This window comes from Glycine max, chromosome 13 (genome assembly GCF_000004515.6).
Source record: "Glycine max cultivar Williams 82 chromosome 13, Glycine_max_v4.0, whole genome shotgun sequence".
In the NCBI taxonomy this organism is placed as follows: Eukaryota; Viridiplantae; Streptophyta; class Magnoliopsida; order Fabales; family Fabaceae; genus Glycine; species Glycine max.
This window is the reverse complement of record NC_038249.2, coordinates 37,482,962-37,501,996: the sequence shown is the minus strand read 5'-3', so window position 1 is coordinate 37,501,996 and position 19,035 is coordinate 37,482,962. Positions and strand designations below refer to the sequence as shown.

At 33.4% G+C, this 19,035-nt stretch overlaps 2 protein-coding genes across 2 annotated transcripts; one reads left to right on the top strand and one right to left on the bottom strand.

Annotated features, from left to right (window-relative positions):
- Positions 1-479: 479 nt before the first annotated feature.
- Positions 480-1,994, bottom strand: LOC100784606 (TIR-only protein). Its single transcript, XM_006595377.3, has 2 exons — positions 1,261-1,994; positions 480-741 (listed from the first exon to the last, which is right to left on the bottom strand). Exons 1-2 carry the CDS (start codon positions 1,752-1,754, stop codon positions 633-635), a joined length of 603 nt encoding a protein of 200 aa, XP_006595440.2. The 5' UTR covers positions 1,755-1,994; the 3' UTR covers positions 480-632.
- A 7,811-nt stretch (positions 1,995-9,805) lies between these two features.
- Positions 9,806-17,348, top strand: LOC100815598 (COP1-interacting protein 7). The gene is made up of 9 exons (XM_003541805.5): positions 9,806-10,332; positions 10,453-10,629; positions 10,853-10,977; positions 11,510-11,562; positions 11,640-11,692; positions 11,800-11,952; positions 12,788-13,017; positions 13,426-15,155; positions 15,856-17,348. The coding sequence occupies exons 1-9, from the start codon at positions 10,274-10,276 to the stop codon at positions 16,843-16,845; spliced, it is 3,570 nt and encodes a 1,189-aa protein (XP_003541853.1). The 5' UTR covers positions 9,806-10,273; the 3' UTR covers positions 16,846-17,348.
- The last annotated feature ends 1,687 nt before the right edge of the window (positions 17,349-19,035 follow it).

Genomic DNA, 19,035 nt, shown 5'->3' with positions numbered 1-19,035 from the left:
ATCTCAAACGATATGATTGAAAGACAACTTTATAATGTTATCCTATTGTAGAGTAAAAAGATTATGTTTATGCAGTATATATGTCTCGTCTTTTCCTTTGATATTATGGAGTTTTCACGTTAAAATTATGCTGTATTAATTATGTTTTATTTTTTTATGTTTCATCTTTATTTATTACTGATTTTAGGTTACACAGATCTTCTGCCAAAAAAAAAAGAAAGTTACACATACCGACTTCGGTTGTATTAACCTCAGATAATAGTAATACTCCCTTTTTTTTTTGTACATATATATATACACCTGGGTTTTCCAACAAGCGAGATACACCTTTTTATTTACTTTTAACTAAAAGAATACAACAGCAGCAGTATAATTGCAAAAACAGAGGCACTTTACATTGCTTTTGCTGAATCATACATGGTACAAAAATGTTATTTATTATGAATTTATTGAAATAAGAATTAAATCAATGAAGTGAACAAACAATTATTAGGTATTTATGACCTTATTAACAGATAATTAATAGAAGGATATGGTGTAAAACATATTATACTGATGACAAGGAAAGGATTATTTCCAGATCAAGTATATATATGGTTAGAAATCTTCAACACTCTGAAGTCGTCGTGGTTCTAAAGAGGAATTGGCAAGTTTTTACGCTGCATCCGCTCTTCATTCTGGAGCTCTATCATGCTGCCAATGATGATGTCACAACTATTATTCACAATTTCGGAAAAGTTCCTGCATTTCACCACAAACAAATTGAATATGAGAATTTCTTCAACTTACAATCGAACAAGTTATGTGCAACTTAATTAACATATGTGGAAACTTTCAAATGCATCTGATTTGAGAATTCTCACTTTAATATACATATGTAATACTTTATTGCTAATAAATCATACTTATTTATTCCATTACCCTTATACAAAAGCAATGTCAGCATAGATCACATGTATATTTATAAAGATGAAAAGCCAAATAGATATATAATTAAATTAGTAAATACTACCAATAGTATAAAGAGCTTTTACAATATTATTCAATCATAAAATTATTATGTATGACAAATTTATTGATTTTTATAAGTAAATTTAGTGATTATATATTGTTAGTATAAAATTCTAAAACTGCTTTTTAATGTTAGTTCATACCTTCTTCTTCTTTTTTTATAATAACAAAATTAAAAATTGCATTAACAATGTTTTCCTGATTGACTAATCCATGTGTAAAATTTAGACTTGCATAAGAAAAAGTTACCCTTTTGAGGAGTTGAACGTGAGTCCAACGGTGAACTTAACCTCCTCAAGAGCCAATCTGAATCGTCGAACTTCATCTTCAGACCACTTAGGGTTGCTGAGAACGCGCAACTGCGAAGGCTTAACGTCGCAGAAGATGGGAATGACCTTCTTGTTGCAGCCCAGAAGAAGTGCAAGCTCATGTAGGCAAAAATAGGACTCGGTGTAGCGTGGCGAGAGAACCGCCACTCCAATCTTGCACTCCATAACAGCCCTGTTGATTTTCTCAAACAGTTTGTCGCCTGGCTTCATGTTCTTGTTGTCCAAGAAAGGGTTGAAGCCGTGTCTCTTCAAATGGTCATAGAGCAAAGTAGCCACTGTTTTCTTTGTGTCCATGCACCTGTGGTTCAGGAACACATCACACGGCTCCACCACTCGCCTTGCCACCATTTGTGTTCGCCTTTGCTGGCTGAAAAACCTGCGTTGGAAGAAGCTCATTGCCATGTTACGTTGCATGGTGGATGCTTAAGAAAATATATAGCTAGGGATTTGTGTGTGTGTATTCTTGATGATTAAGCTGTTGTTTTTTTATTGCTTCTTTTGTGGGCTATGGCTTTTTATGACGATAATGAAATGGGTATCTATTGAATTGATGGGGGGGTCCCTTTTATAGGGGTGCATCGTGATTTTTTTAATAATAATTTAGATATGTAAAAAATATATAATTTTCTCTTTCATCGATCTATTTTGGTCTTGCTTGTTTAAAGTTCTTTGGGTGGGATATTCAATCTAGTTTTACGTTGGCTTGGCCACATTTGATTTTGAAAACATGGAAAAAGTTAAAGGATGAAACCTAAGTGAATTTGTTGTTTTTTTTTTTAATTATGTAAGCTGGATTATGAGAGTTTTCTCAAATCAGAATAAATTTCAAGATTTATATATTTATCCACCAATAAAATTTTCACACCAATAATAAGAATCAAATTGACATCTTTGTAAGATATGAATTCATTAATTATCAACTAGAACAATTTTTGTTGATATGTGAGTTTATTATTCTCTAATTAAAATTAGAATTTCATTTTGATAATTTACATATTAAAAGTTTATATTAAATGTAAGCAGATATTACCAATATGTAAATCTAATTTTAATTAAAGAGCAATACTAAAAATATGAAAGAATTCAATCAAAGTTTTGTTCAAAATTAAATTATTGAGATTCAAAAGTTTCTTAACGGTTTTGTAGATTTTGACTGATGAGAGAAGCAATAAATTAGACCCCCAACTCTAGGTTCTATACTGAAGAGAGTCTACCGGTTCAAACACGTTGGTCCTTTAGTTTGTGTTTCACTCACATGTGAACATTGACGTGATCCATATGAGACACGAATTAATCTATTGAACGATGGAGCAAACGTACTTTCTCCGTATTTTGGGTGGACCATTGGAACAATATGAAAAAAATAAAAGGGCATTTAAACTACTGTGTGCCTTGTCCCCTAATTTTCTGTACATGTTCAAAGTAATTTCGTCTTGGCTGCGCCAAGAATTTCTTTTATTTGCTTTCTAGCTTTTGACCAACTTGTCTATCTGTGCATACAAAGCACACAACATATATTGAATGGCTTTCTTGAGTTCTTGATTAGTCAACCATATATTTGTGTCGATGGCTCAGCCTCAATAGATTAATTGCAAATTAAAAGAAGCAAACTCCAGGGTGCTTCTTCCTTTGACTGTTTGAATTAGACAATTTCAAGTCATGACTGATCACGACTTTTCTCATACCTAGTTGATTAAAAAATTCCATATCGAAATAAACCTAGAAACAAACCAATACTGTTTGAATTAACGAGAATTTTGGCATGATCACTAATTCTTATGTGTGTTCTACAAGTTGTTTGATAGGCAATTTCATCTGAATTATAGAGCATGTCACACAGTGCTATTCAAAACAGCATCTTATACTTGGATACTTGAATATTCTTTCGAAAAACTTGACTTCGTGAATTTAAAAATATAGTACATAAATTAGCATTTGTCTGTTTCTACATAATTATGTGAATTATGTAAAAAGATACATATACTGATCTAAACATGCAAATAAATTTAAATAACATATTTAGATCAAACAGCAGAAATTAAAAAGAATTACGAGCGTACCTCCAGCCATTGCAAATTGAACGGGAAGCAGCGCACTCTTCCAGACCCTTACTCACTCTGAATAGATGGTGTATTTTTTTCTGAATAGAGAAGTGGATTTGATGAAGGTGGTTGCAAATATATTTACAAAGATATGAAATGAATGTGGATAGAAAATAGACCACATTCAAAATAACTAATTTTTTCAAAAATAATAAAATTAATTAATTAAAAGAACGTGGAGGTGAACGTGTGCTTCCAACAAATTAGACTTGTCAAACTTATTAGACTGCATAATGGTTTTTTTCCTGCAATGTTACCTTCTCACTTCCTTGGTTTCCTAGCACAATTTGGTACTCAAATCAATCTCCATTTCTCACTAACTTAAAACGTATCTAATCATGAAATAAAAGATTAAGTTAAATATAATCTTAGTTTTTACCTGCCTAATATGTAATTATAGAATTAATTTATTGAAATCAAAGTATATTTCCCGGCAGTCATGACAGAAGTGTCTCTCGATCAGAGCAGAAAAATTTGGCCAAGCTGGGATAAGAAAAGTTGGAATTGGGTGTCGCATAATTAACTAACTACAGTAAAAAAAAAGAACTACAGTATTTTCTATTAAATTATCTAAATTAATGTTTCTAACCGATTCATATTTCTTTATTTATACAAAGAAGATCAACATGTTAGTTGACTAGTATACGTAAGTTGATACAAATTCTTGATATATATTTTTTTCTTTACTTAATATTTAGAATAGGTTCAAATATTCATATTTAGTATATAACTAATAAGATTGTCTTCAAAAAAGGAGAGATGAAAGATATTCTACAATAAATGGTAAAGGGGGTTAGAATAGAAAAGGAGAAGGAGGTTGAAGTATATCACAGACAATGTAAGATGGCATGGAGTACAAAGATGAAATATCACGTGAAAGAAGGGTAAGGTCGAAGTTGATCTCTTGAAAAAGGGTTTTCTTCTATTTTGTACTGAATCTTGTACAGCTGCAATATTGCCTAGCGGCCGTAGCGGGTTTCTATTGAATTCTTGTTCCACCGCTAGAAAAAATCCCTTAAAATTTTGGCAAAATTTAATTCAATTTAAGAGTCATTGTTAATTGTTAAATAAAATAAAGTAACAGAAATAATTCATTCAGCAATCGTTTATTCAAATATGTAAACAAATAGTTTAGTCTATTTATTCAACATCGTTTTTTCTTATTGTTACTACTATCTATTTATTAAACCCCTGAAGTTCAAGTAGCACGTGCAGGGCATATTTTTCGAGGTTCTCCTGTAGATTATTAGCCCAAGTTGGAATTATCACTCAATATTTTAAGAGGTGTTTGATTTAGTTATTTTTTATTTTTATTTTCACTTAAACAAAAAAAAATGGTAATGAAAATGTGTTTAGTCGGATTTTTATTTTCATCTTTAGTGGAAATATTTTTCTCAAACTAACCAAAAATTGAAAACAATAAAATCTTGTTTTCAGTTGAAATCAGGAATCTCATTTTGAGTAAAATAAAAAAGCGAGGACAAATAATGTAATTTTAAACAAATCTAAAAATACATTTCCTTTTGAAAATACATTTTCAGTATTTTTATTTCTTGAAAACAGAAAACAAAAAGTCAAACCAAATATGTTTTCAGAATTCTAATCTTTTGAAAATGAAAATAGTTTTCAGAAAATAAAAACAGAAAATAAAAATATAAACAAAACATACACTTAATTTACCCGTAAAATTTCGGCTTTTCTTTAAATATGGATAAAGTAAATAATAAGAAAACTCATAAGACCAATTAAGACAACTTTTCTGGAGAAAAAAGTGATACATTTTTACATATGTGTGTTGTCTGCTCATGGACTTTATTGGAGTGTCGTATGAGGCCAGTTAGTTCTTGGGCCCATGCTATTCTTTGTTAGTTTCCTACTACTTTGGACTTAATGTGATTACATTTAATTTTACAATGAAAATAACCTGTGCTTGCATTTTGGAATTGAAGATGGGATTCTCCATTTATTATTGTACTATGTTTTATAGTCAAGACTCAAGACACTTGCACTTTGGGTGATCCCTGATGGTGAGTTTTTTTTTTTAATTCAATTTAATTTTCTTTCTGTGTTTCTTTGATAAAGTGAAAATAATCACGCAAATGTCTGTTCGTGGTTTTGTTTATTAACTTAACTTTAGTTGGGTCAATGGTAAAGATTATGGTTAGATACACTTTGCCTAGTTCCAGTGGGTGTGCCTGGTCGAACTTGACCCCAAGCATGGCCATCACACAGCTAATTGCATCATCACCGTTGTGTACTGGATAAGAACAGGTAGATGTTGGAGAGATGACACATCATTTAGAGGTGCCAACTATGCAAAGTATGGTATCTATAAGGATCTTGAGCTACAGTGAGAAGAGGAAGGAAAGAATGGGGCTGCGAAGAAGATGAGTTAAAGGGGATGTAAAAAAGAGAAGAAGCAGAATAAGGAGGGGTGCTCAATGAGGAAAAGATGAAAGTGGGGGTGGGAAGAAAGAAGAAAGACTTCAAATTGAAGGGGAAAAGGGTGTGAAGGAGGGGTAAAATATGAGTGGGTGGTGTGAAGAGGAAAGTGGTGGTGTGTGGGGGTGGGGGTTGAGAATAATTGGGTCCTTGGCACCAAGTGAAGAAGTGAAGGCCCAACTCATCGTAAACTCACACACATAAGTATGGTTATTTAAGTAATATTTTAAAAATATTAGGAAGTAGTGGAATATAAATCTTTTTATTAAACATATTTGTTTTGGGCAAACAGACATATAAATTAGTTAAAACGGCTAAACAAGTACAATTAATAACTCTAGAATAAAGTGATTTTTTTTATGTATAAATGATTGAATCTTATTTATCTTTATTCCTAAGTTTTATTTTAGTTTCAACTTTTTGTACTTTCATGCTGTTTAAGTAATTAGGCTAGAATGTTTTCCTGCTGAAGTGGCATATGCCCCATCCTATAGCTATCTATACCAATTCAGCAGGGTCCTCCCAGAGTATGAAAGTATTAATGGGACATGTTATGTAAATATAAATACAAGAAATATAGTCAAATTCTACTCATGTTTATTAGCATACTGCAGAGAGATTATGGGGGCACATGCAGTAGCAGGTGTGATGAGAGTGTTTGGCCAGATTGTTTGTATTGTGGTGTTGGTTAAAACTTTGTGTCATGTGCCAATGTCAAACAAATCAAAAATAGCTTACATGGACCCAACCCTATGTTCAGTAAGACTGTGTATGGCTATCTTCATCATGGACATTGGACATCATGTCACAATGTACACAGCTACTACTATATGTGGTAAATATTCATTGTTTCTTGGCAGACCTATGAGACCAAACAACATTTTCTTTTAATTTTCACTATTTATTAATTTTTATAAACAAAGTATATATGCAAACAAAAATAATATCGACCCAAAACAAAAGGGCATAAACACCATGTTGTGTATCATTTAAAACTTACTTTAGTGGGTCTAACTAACTATTGAAGTGAACAAATAGATAATATAAAATGCTTGGCCCCATTATAAGCAGGTGATGTTCTACACTTTATCTTAAATGATTGCTTTTGATTTAATCACAAGGAAACAAACATATCTTGAAGCAAGGCCAGCCAACGGTTGCAATGGCCAATGGTCATAGTTGGAAAAAAACACGATTTACACAATTTCACCCTGAAAGACATACAAAGAAAAAGGATAATGATCTCTAAATTTGTGTATTTAATATGAGATGCACCATATTAATAGCCATGTGTATTTAATATATAATATATTTTAAATAAATAAATGACATCAATAATATTGAACAAAGACAATGAGACAACTTTTTTATTCTGAGTGAAAGCCACACTGAAAAAAGAGGAAAAAATCATATATAGTTAACTAAGTGATAGAGTAAAAAGTGGGAGTTTTCCCTGTAACTTTTTTTTTAAGATGAGTTTCCCTATAACTAATAACTAATTTATACTATTTGAGAGTAAAATTCCTTAACAAATTGAGACTTCATCTTGAAAGACTTTTAAATAATTAATGATTGCACCATCTACTAGTAGCTACCAATGGTGGTAGCTAAATTGGATGGCTCCTCTTATCCCCCTACATTAAAATACATTAAGTTAGAAGTTGGAACAATGTTTAGTCAATAATTGATAGTGCTAATAGCAATATCAATTATCAAATCAGGGGAAAGTCCAAAAACAATACTATTATATCAATCAAATAACAATAATTATGGCCTACTTACTGTTAACACATGGTGAAGCAATTAATCCGATAAGCATTTGATTTCTGTATTGGAAAGCTACATATAAACCGACATTAAGCTGAAAAGTCATGGATTATTAGCAAGGCTATGATCGCAAATTTATCTACCTTTTTTGCTTATATCAACGATCCAACCACCATTACATAGTCCCACGAGTGCTAATGTCCCTGTCCTTAACTAACTACAAAGTAGGTGGATTAATTCAATTATCCATGCATTCCCTAATATCATTTGCAAAATTTAGTCCTAGAGTGACTCTTCTATTCGGTGTTTTGAAAGATAGAAACGTAAAAATGTTCCTATCTATAACAATGATCTTATTCACACTTTCTTATAGAAAGAAAAATATAAATCTGTTATATAAAGAAAAACGTTTAGTGGTGAATTGTTCTTCCTCTAAAGTTTATAGATTGTCTTTTTGAAACATTTTTCTCCTGTCATCCTCTAATGGTAAGTTTGGATGAAAAAAAAAGTAATAAAGCATTTTTTATTTAGTTAAAAATAAAAAAAATGATTTCTTAGAATAAAAATTCATTTTTTTTTCTATTTTTCTTCTTTTCAAGTTTAAAAATGTTTCCAGTTCTTGTTTTTATTCCTTTAAATCAAAGAAAGCATAGAGGACCAGTGAAACAAAGGAACAAGAGTTTTTTTTAAATCAGACAATATTGTTTATTTTTCATGAGAAATAGAAAAAAGCACAACTATTTATCCTCAGCTGAAAGTCCTTTTCTAAAAGTGCGAGAACACAACATTCTTTCCCATAACTTGTTTTGTCATAGCTATAGGTGAGCTTTGGTTATTATTTTACTCCTATTTGTCGGTTTCCTTTGTTTTGGAGATGTACATTTGTTTGTACCAAAAGCACAATCATAGACAGCTAGCTCCTTCCAATTTATTGACTCTAATCATAGTGGCAAACAACAGATAGCTACTCTTTACTTCCTAACATTAAGAATGACTAATTTCTATTAATTTCTTCATTTTTAATGTAATTTTAGATCGGTTTATTCAATGTAGTTCATACGTATTCAAACATTTGGGCATGAGTAGAGTAGTTTGTTTGTGGATAACCCTGCTGCTTAATAAAAAAGTTGTGTAGGCTCGTATTTCATAAGTACGTAACTAATTATAATAAGATATAATTATTTGTAAGCTTTATATTGAATGTGATTATATACTATTTTTTATGATATAACCCCGCATGTCATGGTAAGTAATCCCTTTATGAAATTTCCATTTTTCATAAAATAAAGATGGTTTAGCGATAGAGAAATACCAGTAACATAATCTCTATTATATATTCTTTTTAACACATATTTTATTGTTGGTTTAATTTTATTAATAACTATAAAATAATAAGAGAAAATCATTAAATTAGATGAGAGATTCACAACAATTTTTTTTTTAATTTTTATTAAATTTTAACCAATAAAAACCTGTAAAAAAACCCAATAAAAAACAATTTATTCAAAAAAAGTGTGTTATTAATATTTTTTTTATTAATAATTTGATGAAATTGTTTTTCGTCCATCGAAAATAATTCTGTTTGAACCACACCTAACATATTTTGACTTCAATATGAACCTAACAAAAGAGCAATTAATTCAGTTACTACATTCCAAACTATAATAGCTCCAAAATAGGATAAGACTAAAAAAAATACAGGATTTTTTGTTTCGTTACACACAGTATTTGTAAATAATAACTAATTAAAAACTTAAAATAACATTAAAGTAATTTTAGTAGAAATTTTATTAATATTTTGAGACATCTCAAAATTGTAATTGATTAAAGTTCAGTTTGAATTAATTTTAAGCATACGAGAGTTTTTTAATCATAAAATTGTACTATTAAGATTATAAACAAGAATATTGATACTCAACAGTGAATTCATGAAGATACTCCAAGAAAAGGTAAAAAGGTTCGTCCACAGAAGAAGAAGAAGCTGAATTAATTATGACTGTTTGTTGGAGCATGGGATGCAGACAGATGGGGTTCATGCGATGCTGATGCCAAGAACAAGATACTTTTTTTATAATAATTATTTTTGTGGTTGGGCCTTGGCATTGACGAGCATGAAGTGATTACAACAACTGTAATTATTCTTTGCTGCTCGCTCACTCACTCTTCCTGTGAATGACACCGACAACATCTTAAAGCAAGACTGAGACTCTCTCTCTGCTCTCTGCTCTCTTGGATGACAAGTTAACACAGAAAGGAAAATGGACCTCTTAACCTCTCTCAAATCTATCTACTACTTTCATCATCTCCATTGCACTTGCAAGTTCTAACACTTGACCATTCTTTTACATAATTCTCTTTCTGAACAAAAATAAAAAACAAAACAAAACACAACGTGCGAGTGTGTGTGCACACGACAGCATAAGCATGTTCTGTTGGTCCCACGTTCCAAACTCAACAAAACCGAGCCTCTTGCATTCCCTCATTCTTCTCACTCACCCCATGTGCCACTGCTAGCCTTCCCTCTTCTGCATTTCCATGTAAGAGGAGGGACTTAATAATTAAGGATCCAAAGCTTTCAACTTTGAACTTTGAACTCTGAATCTCGCTCTTTTTGGACCATCCATGGATCCATACTCTCGTCTTGATCATGCCCTCTTTCAGCTCACTCCAACCAGAACCAGGTTCTAATGATGATTCGCAATTCACACGCGCACACACACATGAAAATTGTGGCACCAAATGGTTTGTTTTGACTTTGTGTGTGTGTGTGTTTCTTTTCTTGGTTTTTTTGCATGTTGAAGGTGTGACCTTGTTGTTGTTGGTGGAGGTGTGAGTGAAAGACTTGCTTCTGGGCTGTTAGAACCGTTTCTTTCTCACCTCAAGAGTGCCAAGGATCAGATTTCTAAAGGTGGCTATTCCATCACTCTGCGTCCACCTGGTGAACATGCTCACTGGTTCACCAAAGCCACCCTCCAAAGGTTCTTTTATTTTGTTCTTGTGCTTTGGTTTGAAAAAAATTTGGGGTTTTGAATTTTTGATAAATTGGATTTGAATGTTCTGAATGCAGAAAAAATGTGAATTTTGGATCAGATCAAAGGAATAAGGATTAGCCTCCTTTAATTACTTGTGTGTAGGTTATCATCGTGTAAAATGATTTTGTAAGACCAATGTTGATTGTCTGTTTTGGTTCATTTTCTATAGGTTTGTTAGATTTATAAGCACTCCAGAAGTTCTAGAGAGGTTTGTGACAATAGAAAAGGAGATTGTGCAGATTGAAGGATCGATTCAATCAAGTGAGAGGAACAATTTGTTGGCAGAAGCAGAAGGTATGGATGGGAAATCTTAATCACGTTATTGATTTATTATTTTGTTGATTGTAATTGGATCCCTATTATTATTCTAAATTAAACTTTCTTGTGGTAAAAATTCTTATTTTTATTTTCGTTCTTCTACCCAAGTGCAACTATTCAAAATTATAGGGGGTCAATACGTTTTTTCCTTTGAGAGTTGTGAATTGAATAGTGAGAGATACTAATCTAACATGTATATATGCCTTTATCTATGGCTAATTTGATTGCAAGGGTGCCGAATTACTTAGATGTTTGGTATGACTTTTCAATAATTTGATGGTCCAATTTAGCTAATCATGTCAGCATGTTAATTGTGCAATAGATATCACTAAATGTTCCATTTGAGGGTAAAATTATCAAATAGTGTTTCCACAGGTTACGTTGGCTGGAATTTTGCACTGTTTCTAGTATTGTTATAATGAAAGTAAATAGCAAAAAAAAAAACAAAACCAAAATAAAATAAAATAACTTGTAGCTCCAACTTCATATTTTGACATGGGATTGACAGGAAGCATTTCATCTACTGATGGGCGTGTCAAAAGGTCAACAACTTCCTCTAAGGTATGTAAACATGACTCTTGCTAATGTTGCCTTGGTTTTAGTAAGATATTGAGCTCTTATCACCTGGTGTTTTTTAGATGAAAGATGAATCAGCTGGAATCAATGAAGATGGACATGAAGAAAACTCCAGGTATTGAATTTTTGGTGTTTTCCTTTTTGTCTTGTATGACATCTTTTTGTTCTTCAGGATGTATCTACATACCTTACAATAATATTTCATCAATTTTCAATGAACAGGGTTCGCCTTCAACGTGTTCTAGATAATCGTAAAGCTATGCTTTGCAAAGAACAAGCAATGGCCTATGCCCGTGCTTTAGTAGCAGGATATTACCCAGAATCTGTGGATGATCTTATATGTTTTGCTGATGCATTTGGAGCTTCACGTTTGAGGTCAGCAAGCATACCACAAAATGACATGGATCTATTGAAACAGTTCGCTTTGAATTGCAAAATAATAATGATAAATAAAACCTTTACCTCACTCGAGCGAAAGTTCATTTCTACTTTTACATTTGTGTTTGGTCATAGTGGTTCGCACCTTATTAACTATTCACTGCTTGTTTTTCATTTTACTCTTGTTTTATCACTGACATTATTTAGACAATGTTCCATTTGAGATATGACATGATCACATGAGCATCGTATATTGACATGAATGGCTCCTACCTCAAGCAATTGCATATACATATTACCTCCTTCGTGTTTGTCTGAAAGTCCTTTTCAAAAGTTTAATGAATTTTTAAAATAAAATAAAAAATCCATAATAACTTGTTTGTCTGTTACGCCAAAATTTATGAGAAACATTTGTTAAATAATTTGCAGATTTGTGTTTCTTGTTATGACCCTTGTTAGGCAGGAACGAAGAGTGGTACAACAAGGAAAAAAGGAAACAAAATTTAATATTTCCAAAAGGGGAATCCTCTCAGTTTCCATTTACAGTTTAGACTTTAGAAGTAATAAGGACTAGTTAAACTATAGATGCACCATCACCAGAACAAACAGTATTCTGTTGATATTTGAATACTTGTCTCAACACCTCCCCCTCTCTCTCAACTTTATTTGATTGATGCTATTAATCTTTCTGTCCTTCAACATAATTTCTGAGTAGACTCATTCAATACAATAATATATTCACATGATTCCTTGATATAGGATTATGATATGAAAGATTAGCCACTGAAAACTTTCTCTGTTTTGTTATTTAATGTAATTTTGTCTCATGTAGGGAAGCATGCATTAATTTCTTAGAGCTGTGCAAACAAAAGAATGAAGACAAGCTATGGATAGATGAGATAGCAGCCATGCAGGCGGCTGCTCAGCCTGAACTGCCATACTTGAGGACATCTGGAATCATACTTGCTGGAGAAGATGATACAAGCAGTAAATTAAATGGCATAGTTGATGCCTCAATTTCTGAGTCAACACCAAGTCATGCAAGTTTGGACATAGGCCATGGTATCCTCCTTTACTGCTAAGTTGATTCAGTATCTCGGTCTTTGCCCCCTCCTTGTTACAAGGTTTCCAAAAACTAAGCAGAACAAATGGTTTTTTAGAAACCATTTGCCTTTTCCATAGTCGTCTTTGATAAATAAAAAAAATATTACTATGGTAGTCTCACCACTGTTTGTCTATTTTCTTCATTGTTAAACAAAAAGAATATATAGTTCTTTCTTTTGAGAAAATTTAGAATTAATACATGAATTGTGCTAGCCTCACGCTTGATTAGACTTGTACAAATTACGACTAGGAATTTCCAGCAAAATGTATGTGCGACTAATTTTTTGAAACAAAGTCTATCTAGCAACTTAAATCTTGTATAGGTAGATCCAAATTTTTTTATTTGTTGATTTTGAAAATTTGCAGATTATAGCTTGCCAACATCGGGTCAAACACCATCAACAGATGGAAGAGCTCAAATACCAATGTCCTGGCCAAACCATCTTCCACAGTACATGCACAACTTTCAGGGTCACCACCCATTTCAACAAATGTCCCCATACCAAGGGTACCTTTATCCTGGTATGCAGGTTCCTTCTTCATATTATCCGGGGAATATGCAATGGCCTTCAAATATGGAAGACCCTCATATTGTTCATGACCGAGACAAGGATTATCATAAATCATCGTATAAGAAGAAGAAAAAGAAACATTCTCAAACACTGCAGCAATCTGAAGAAGATAGCTCTACAGCATCCTCTGACTCTAGTTATGAGAGTGATTCAGATAACCATTCAAGGAAAGGTAAAAAGCACTCTTCAACAGAACATCACCACAAAAAGAAGCATGGAAAGAAGTCCTCAAGGAAAGTGGTTATACGCAATATAAACTACATAACTTCTAACGGAGATGGCGAAAAGGGTAGTGTCACTGAGGGAAGTTTGTCCAATGAGGAAGAATTTATCAATGGAGATTCCCTGAAACAGCAGGTAGAGGAAGTTGTAGGATCATTTGAAAGAAGAAACAAGTCAAGCTCCCGTCACCGTAAGAAACAGCATATTGCAAAGCACTCTGGCAAGCTAAATGGTTCAAATGATGCTGATTCCAATGGCATGAAAGGCAATAACAACTGGGATGCTTTCCAGAATCTTCTTTTGAGAGATGATGATTCTACTCCTGATACTGAAGAACAGCCTATGAAGTTCCAGGAGGAATATATTGGCAGTCAGAATTTTGAGAATGGAAGGTCAAATGAATTTAACCACGAACCAGACTTTAGTAAAACTCGAGCAGTTTCAAATGATTCCTTTGTTGTGACTGAGAGGGGATTCGATGGTGAGGTTCAAAACCGTGTTGATAACTTTAAGGATGGAAAGGATGCTCCTTCATTAATGAAGAAAAACATTAACACAGATGAGGCGATGTTGTTTTCTCAGAGAAATGACAAATCAGGTAGCTATTCTATGTCAAATCTGTCGGGCAATGGCCCAGAATCTTCCCTCACTAAATGCCAGACAGAAGAGGATTGGTTCATTATCAACCAGTCTGGTAAACCAGGAAATGTGGATCAAAACCGAGATTTCAGCATGTTTGATGGCATTTCCGTTTCATCATCAGCTACTGATTCGTTTCATGTAGAGAAAAACAGAAAAGACATTGTGACTGATGACTCTTTCATGATTCAAGCTCGATCATCAGAAGATCAATTCAATTCTCAGTCAGCAGCTGATCTTAGTTTGGTTTCAGACATTGTTGGGGCTACTGAATTCATGAATAGCACACAAGAAGGTTCACACAATAAGAATGAAACCTTAAATTCCCATGAGCCTGATGATCTCTTCATGGTTCTTGACCGTGATTCTACTTTAGAGCAAAGTCTGGCACCCTGGAGCATGGAAATGGATTATGATAATAACATTTCTTCAAATGAAGCTAATAGAAAGCTATCTGAAGTTGAAACAGATAAAAATCATTCATCTAATCTTGAGGGTACCGATACAAAAACTCCTGGAGTGAAAAATGGGAAAGTTTCCAGTAAAGAGGCAAAGCCTAAGGCTCTAAATGCATCTCTTGGGAAAAGCAAATCTAATATCACGTCAAGAAGCAAAGCATCCCCTGGAAGCAAAACTAGAGTTACTAAGAGCAAATCTGAGAAGGTAAACTGTCTTGGCTCTAGCAATTTCCTTGAAAGGTTAAGTGAAAGAAAAAGGAATATATTAAACATTGCTTCTTTTTTGGGATCCATAATAGCTTTTTTTAGATCCAGAACCAACCATATATGATAGGATTCTTTTTTGAGATGCATAATTGTCACCTTAAGTGAATTCATTTGGGCTCCCCCACATTCATAAATCAAACTGCAAGGGATTTTAATAACTGTAGATGTTTCATTTTGAATCAAACTGTAAGTTTTCAATCATTTTGAAGTTTAGTTTGGATTGGAATGTGTGCCCCCACTTACTAGAGGGCCATCAGTTGATAAATCCAACTGCAAGTGAGTTTTCAATTGTTGTGAAATTTCATTGAACATAACTGCTGCCTGTTTATTTTCACAAAGTAGAAATTTCTTGTTCAATTCTTTGATTATATCATTATATGGCTCAGAAAACAACACTTTAGGTTGCGCCAAATACACATGGATAGTTCTTTCATTGTATGGTTTAGAAAAAAGTATCAATTTCTATTGTTAATATATATTGGATGGGATGTCCAAAAATAAAATAAATGTGGGATGGGGATTTTACTTCTCTTAATATTTTCTAAAGATCTTAGTTGTAACATCATGAGTTATTGGAGTAGCTCATTCTTTTACTAATTTTTTATTTGTTCACTTTTATTGCCCTCTTTTATTTATAGGAAGAGGAAAATAGAAAGAAAAAGGAGGAATTGATGATTCAGCGGCAGAAAAGAATTGCTGAAAGAAGTGCCTCTAAGAAGACTGGAACTGGAACTAAGACTTCCTTGACTTCTGCAAAGAAAGAGAATCCTAAGATACATCCATCCAATGAGGAGACCAAGAAATTGCAAAAACCAGTCATCAGGAATTCCACCATTGAACGTCTTGCAACTGCCCGAGTAAGTCAGTCGAAGGTTTCACCAAGTCCAGCAAAATCAGGTCCAACCAAGAAACCAACCTTGAAGGCAAATGGTGTACCTTTGCAGAAGACTACAAGCACAGAAAAGAAACAGGACCCAAAAGAAGTCAAATCTTCAAGTCTTAAAGAAGACGCGAAGAAAACAAATGGGGAGGTTCTAGGAGCCACTAATGGCCAGGCTAAGAATGAAATAGAAATCTCAGTAGCATTGCCAAGGAACTCTGGCGCCACACAGTCTGTTGAAACAAATAACAGTAATCTTGGTTTGAAAGACAATGGAGAGCTATCCAAGACGTCATCAGAGAAAGATGCGACATCTTTGATTTCAGAAAGAGAGCATGTGCACGCAAATGTTGGCCAGCTTCATGCCGATCCATCTTTGCCGAATCACAATCTTGCGTTGGGAGGAAATCAGCCCAGAGGTGAAGAAGTGTCAAACAAGTTATCTTCACTTCCTGGTGATAGCAAACCTCAACATATTACTGATGTGATCACAAATCCTACAGCTGCATTACCTAGCAAACCCCTCACAGTTTCTGCTGTGAACTCAAATGTTAATCAAGAAATACACGAGAATAATGCTATCTTGCCTCAAGTCACTGAGAAACAAATTTCTACTACCCCTCCACCCAATAACCAAGTGATGATGCCAGAATCAGTCCACTCCAGGAAGAAATGGAACACTGATGAGGACAATTCAAAACCAGCAAAAGGATTTCGTAAGCTTCTATTCTTTGGAAGAAAGAGCTGAAGCAAAGCACCCTGGTGGATTGATTTTGTGCAAATTGGTTCATAATAATCTTCTGAAGTGTTTTGATAAGCTATCAGTTCTCTTTTCCATGCTTTTGGTTTTTCAACATTTCAAAGAGTTTACTTCGTCCATTCTTTTGCTCAACAGAAAGTGTTTGGCACATTGAATTATTTCTTGTTTTGAACACACATATGGAAGTCATGTGGAAGATTGTAGATAGTTTCCTGCTTGACACACGAAATAACAAAGCCATGAGATGGGGAGTTGCTTGTTACGTTAGAGATCCATGATGTAAATTATCTGAATATGGTGTATCCTAAGGAAGGCTTTCACAGGTAATAAATTTTCCATGTTGGAACTTTTTATACGAGGCTTAACTTGTTTAATGTCATATGATGCCAAAAAAAAAAACCTGTTTCCTTGTATTCATGAAAGTTGTAATGTTTGGTTGTGTATGACTTTCATATTATTTCATGCTGATATTCTATTGCAAATATTCGTTATACCAATGAGTTATTTTTTGTTCATTTTACCCCTTGGTGGCATCCAATGAATGTTAAATTGCTAATTGCTTTAGCATTGTTCTGAATTGATGAGAAAGAGAAATGTTTGTGACATGCAAAGGGATGACAGAACCAAAAAGGAGAAAAATAATCACTGTCCATACTATTACAACGACATAAATAGGGATGGAAGAACCAAAAGGTGAAAAATGGATGCTCCACCGACATAAATAAATAGCAATAAAAATATGACGATGATGTGCAAGTGTGAGACAAGATCACGAAAACGTTAGCTGAAAACCGAACAGTGCTTAGCTGTGCCTGGAGTGGGATAATTTTGTCACTATACACTATACCTTAAACACGAGTGCCTATCAAAAAGAAAAAAAAAAACACCATACACGAGCACGTGTATGCATTACATTACATCTACATTAAAGAAATACGCATGATAAAACTAGCACCTTCACTTACCCCAGATTTATTATGCTGAAGGTAATAAGTAAAACAGGACGATCAAGCATTCATGCATACTTGGCTATGTGGTTCCTATATGTGTGTATGTGTGAGAGAGAAGCCTCCTAAGGACTCAGGAACACTAACACACTCGTTTTCTCTATACTCTCGTATCATTGGAATCTCTACAAATATAATTATGAGAGTCATCCATCGAGGATCACCTCAAATTGAAGAACATCTATAAGATTTTCTAATTTAGATGATCTTATTCATACAAATACATATTGATGTTATATAGGTGGAGCTAATTGATAAAAGGAATTGTTACTGAAACTAGATTGTATCTAGGGTTTAGCAGATATAGTTCAGAAGCATTCAGTTGAGACAAGCGTAATCTATCTTTTTAATCCTAGGGTATCCCTTCCTGCTTTGTAACAGTCGTCCCAGCCTTTAACTCTCCATTAATTGCTATTATGGGTATCTTGTAATGGCATTTCTTGGGTGATTATTACAACTCCATAGGAGCTGCGTGGGAGAAGTCATGAGATTGTCTGTATATAATCAGTGCTATATATACACAGTCTTCTAACTTGGAGTGTGTGTAAACACACAAGGTAAATGATAGAGGGATGAGCCATGCATTTCAATTGGACCTCAATTGTTACTTCTCTATACTATGTTATTTGATACTTCTCTGAAATTAATGCTCCAATTATGTTATATTTAAATAGTTATTGTTGCACTGAATCATTATCAATGAAAAATATGAATGTTCAATTTATCTCCTTTTAGTCATTTATGGTAGTTTTCTAGGTAATTACTTTGGATAATTGTTTTCTTCCTAACAGCAAATGACCGGAGAAAGGAAGCTAAATCTCTACTCTTGATTATATTTTCAAACCCTGTAAAATTAATAAAATATATAAGAAGCAAAACTAAAAGCATAATCTACCTTTAATTATGAGTGTAGAATCAATTGTTTGAATCTTGACTTTGCGAAAGATCCATTAGAGGGGAAGAGGCCGGGACAATCTAAAACAAATTTTCCAAAAAATGATATAAAAGTCTTCGTTTTCGAGAAAGGTTGTAATGGGGAGCACTATTATATTCACTTCGTAAACTTAAAAATTAACAAAAGTTCATCACAACTCCTAGCCATGTGTCTATGCAGCTTGTTTTTATAATGAGTTAAAAAATTGGATCATCATTTTAATTTTTGGTCTAGATA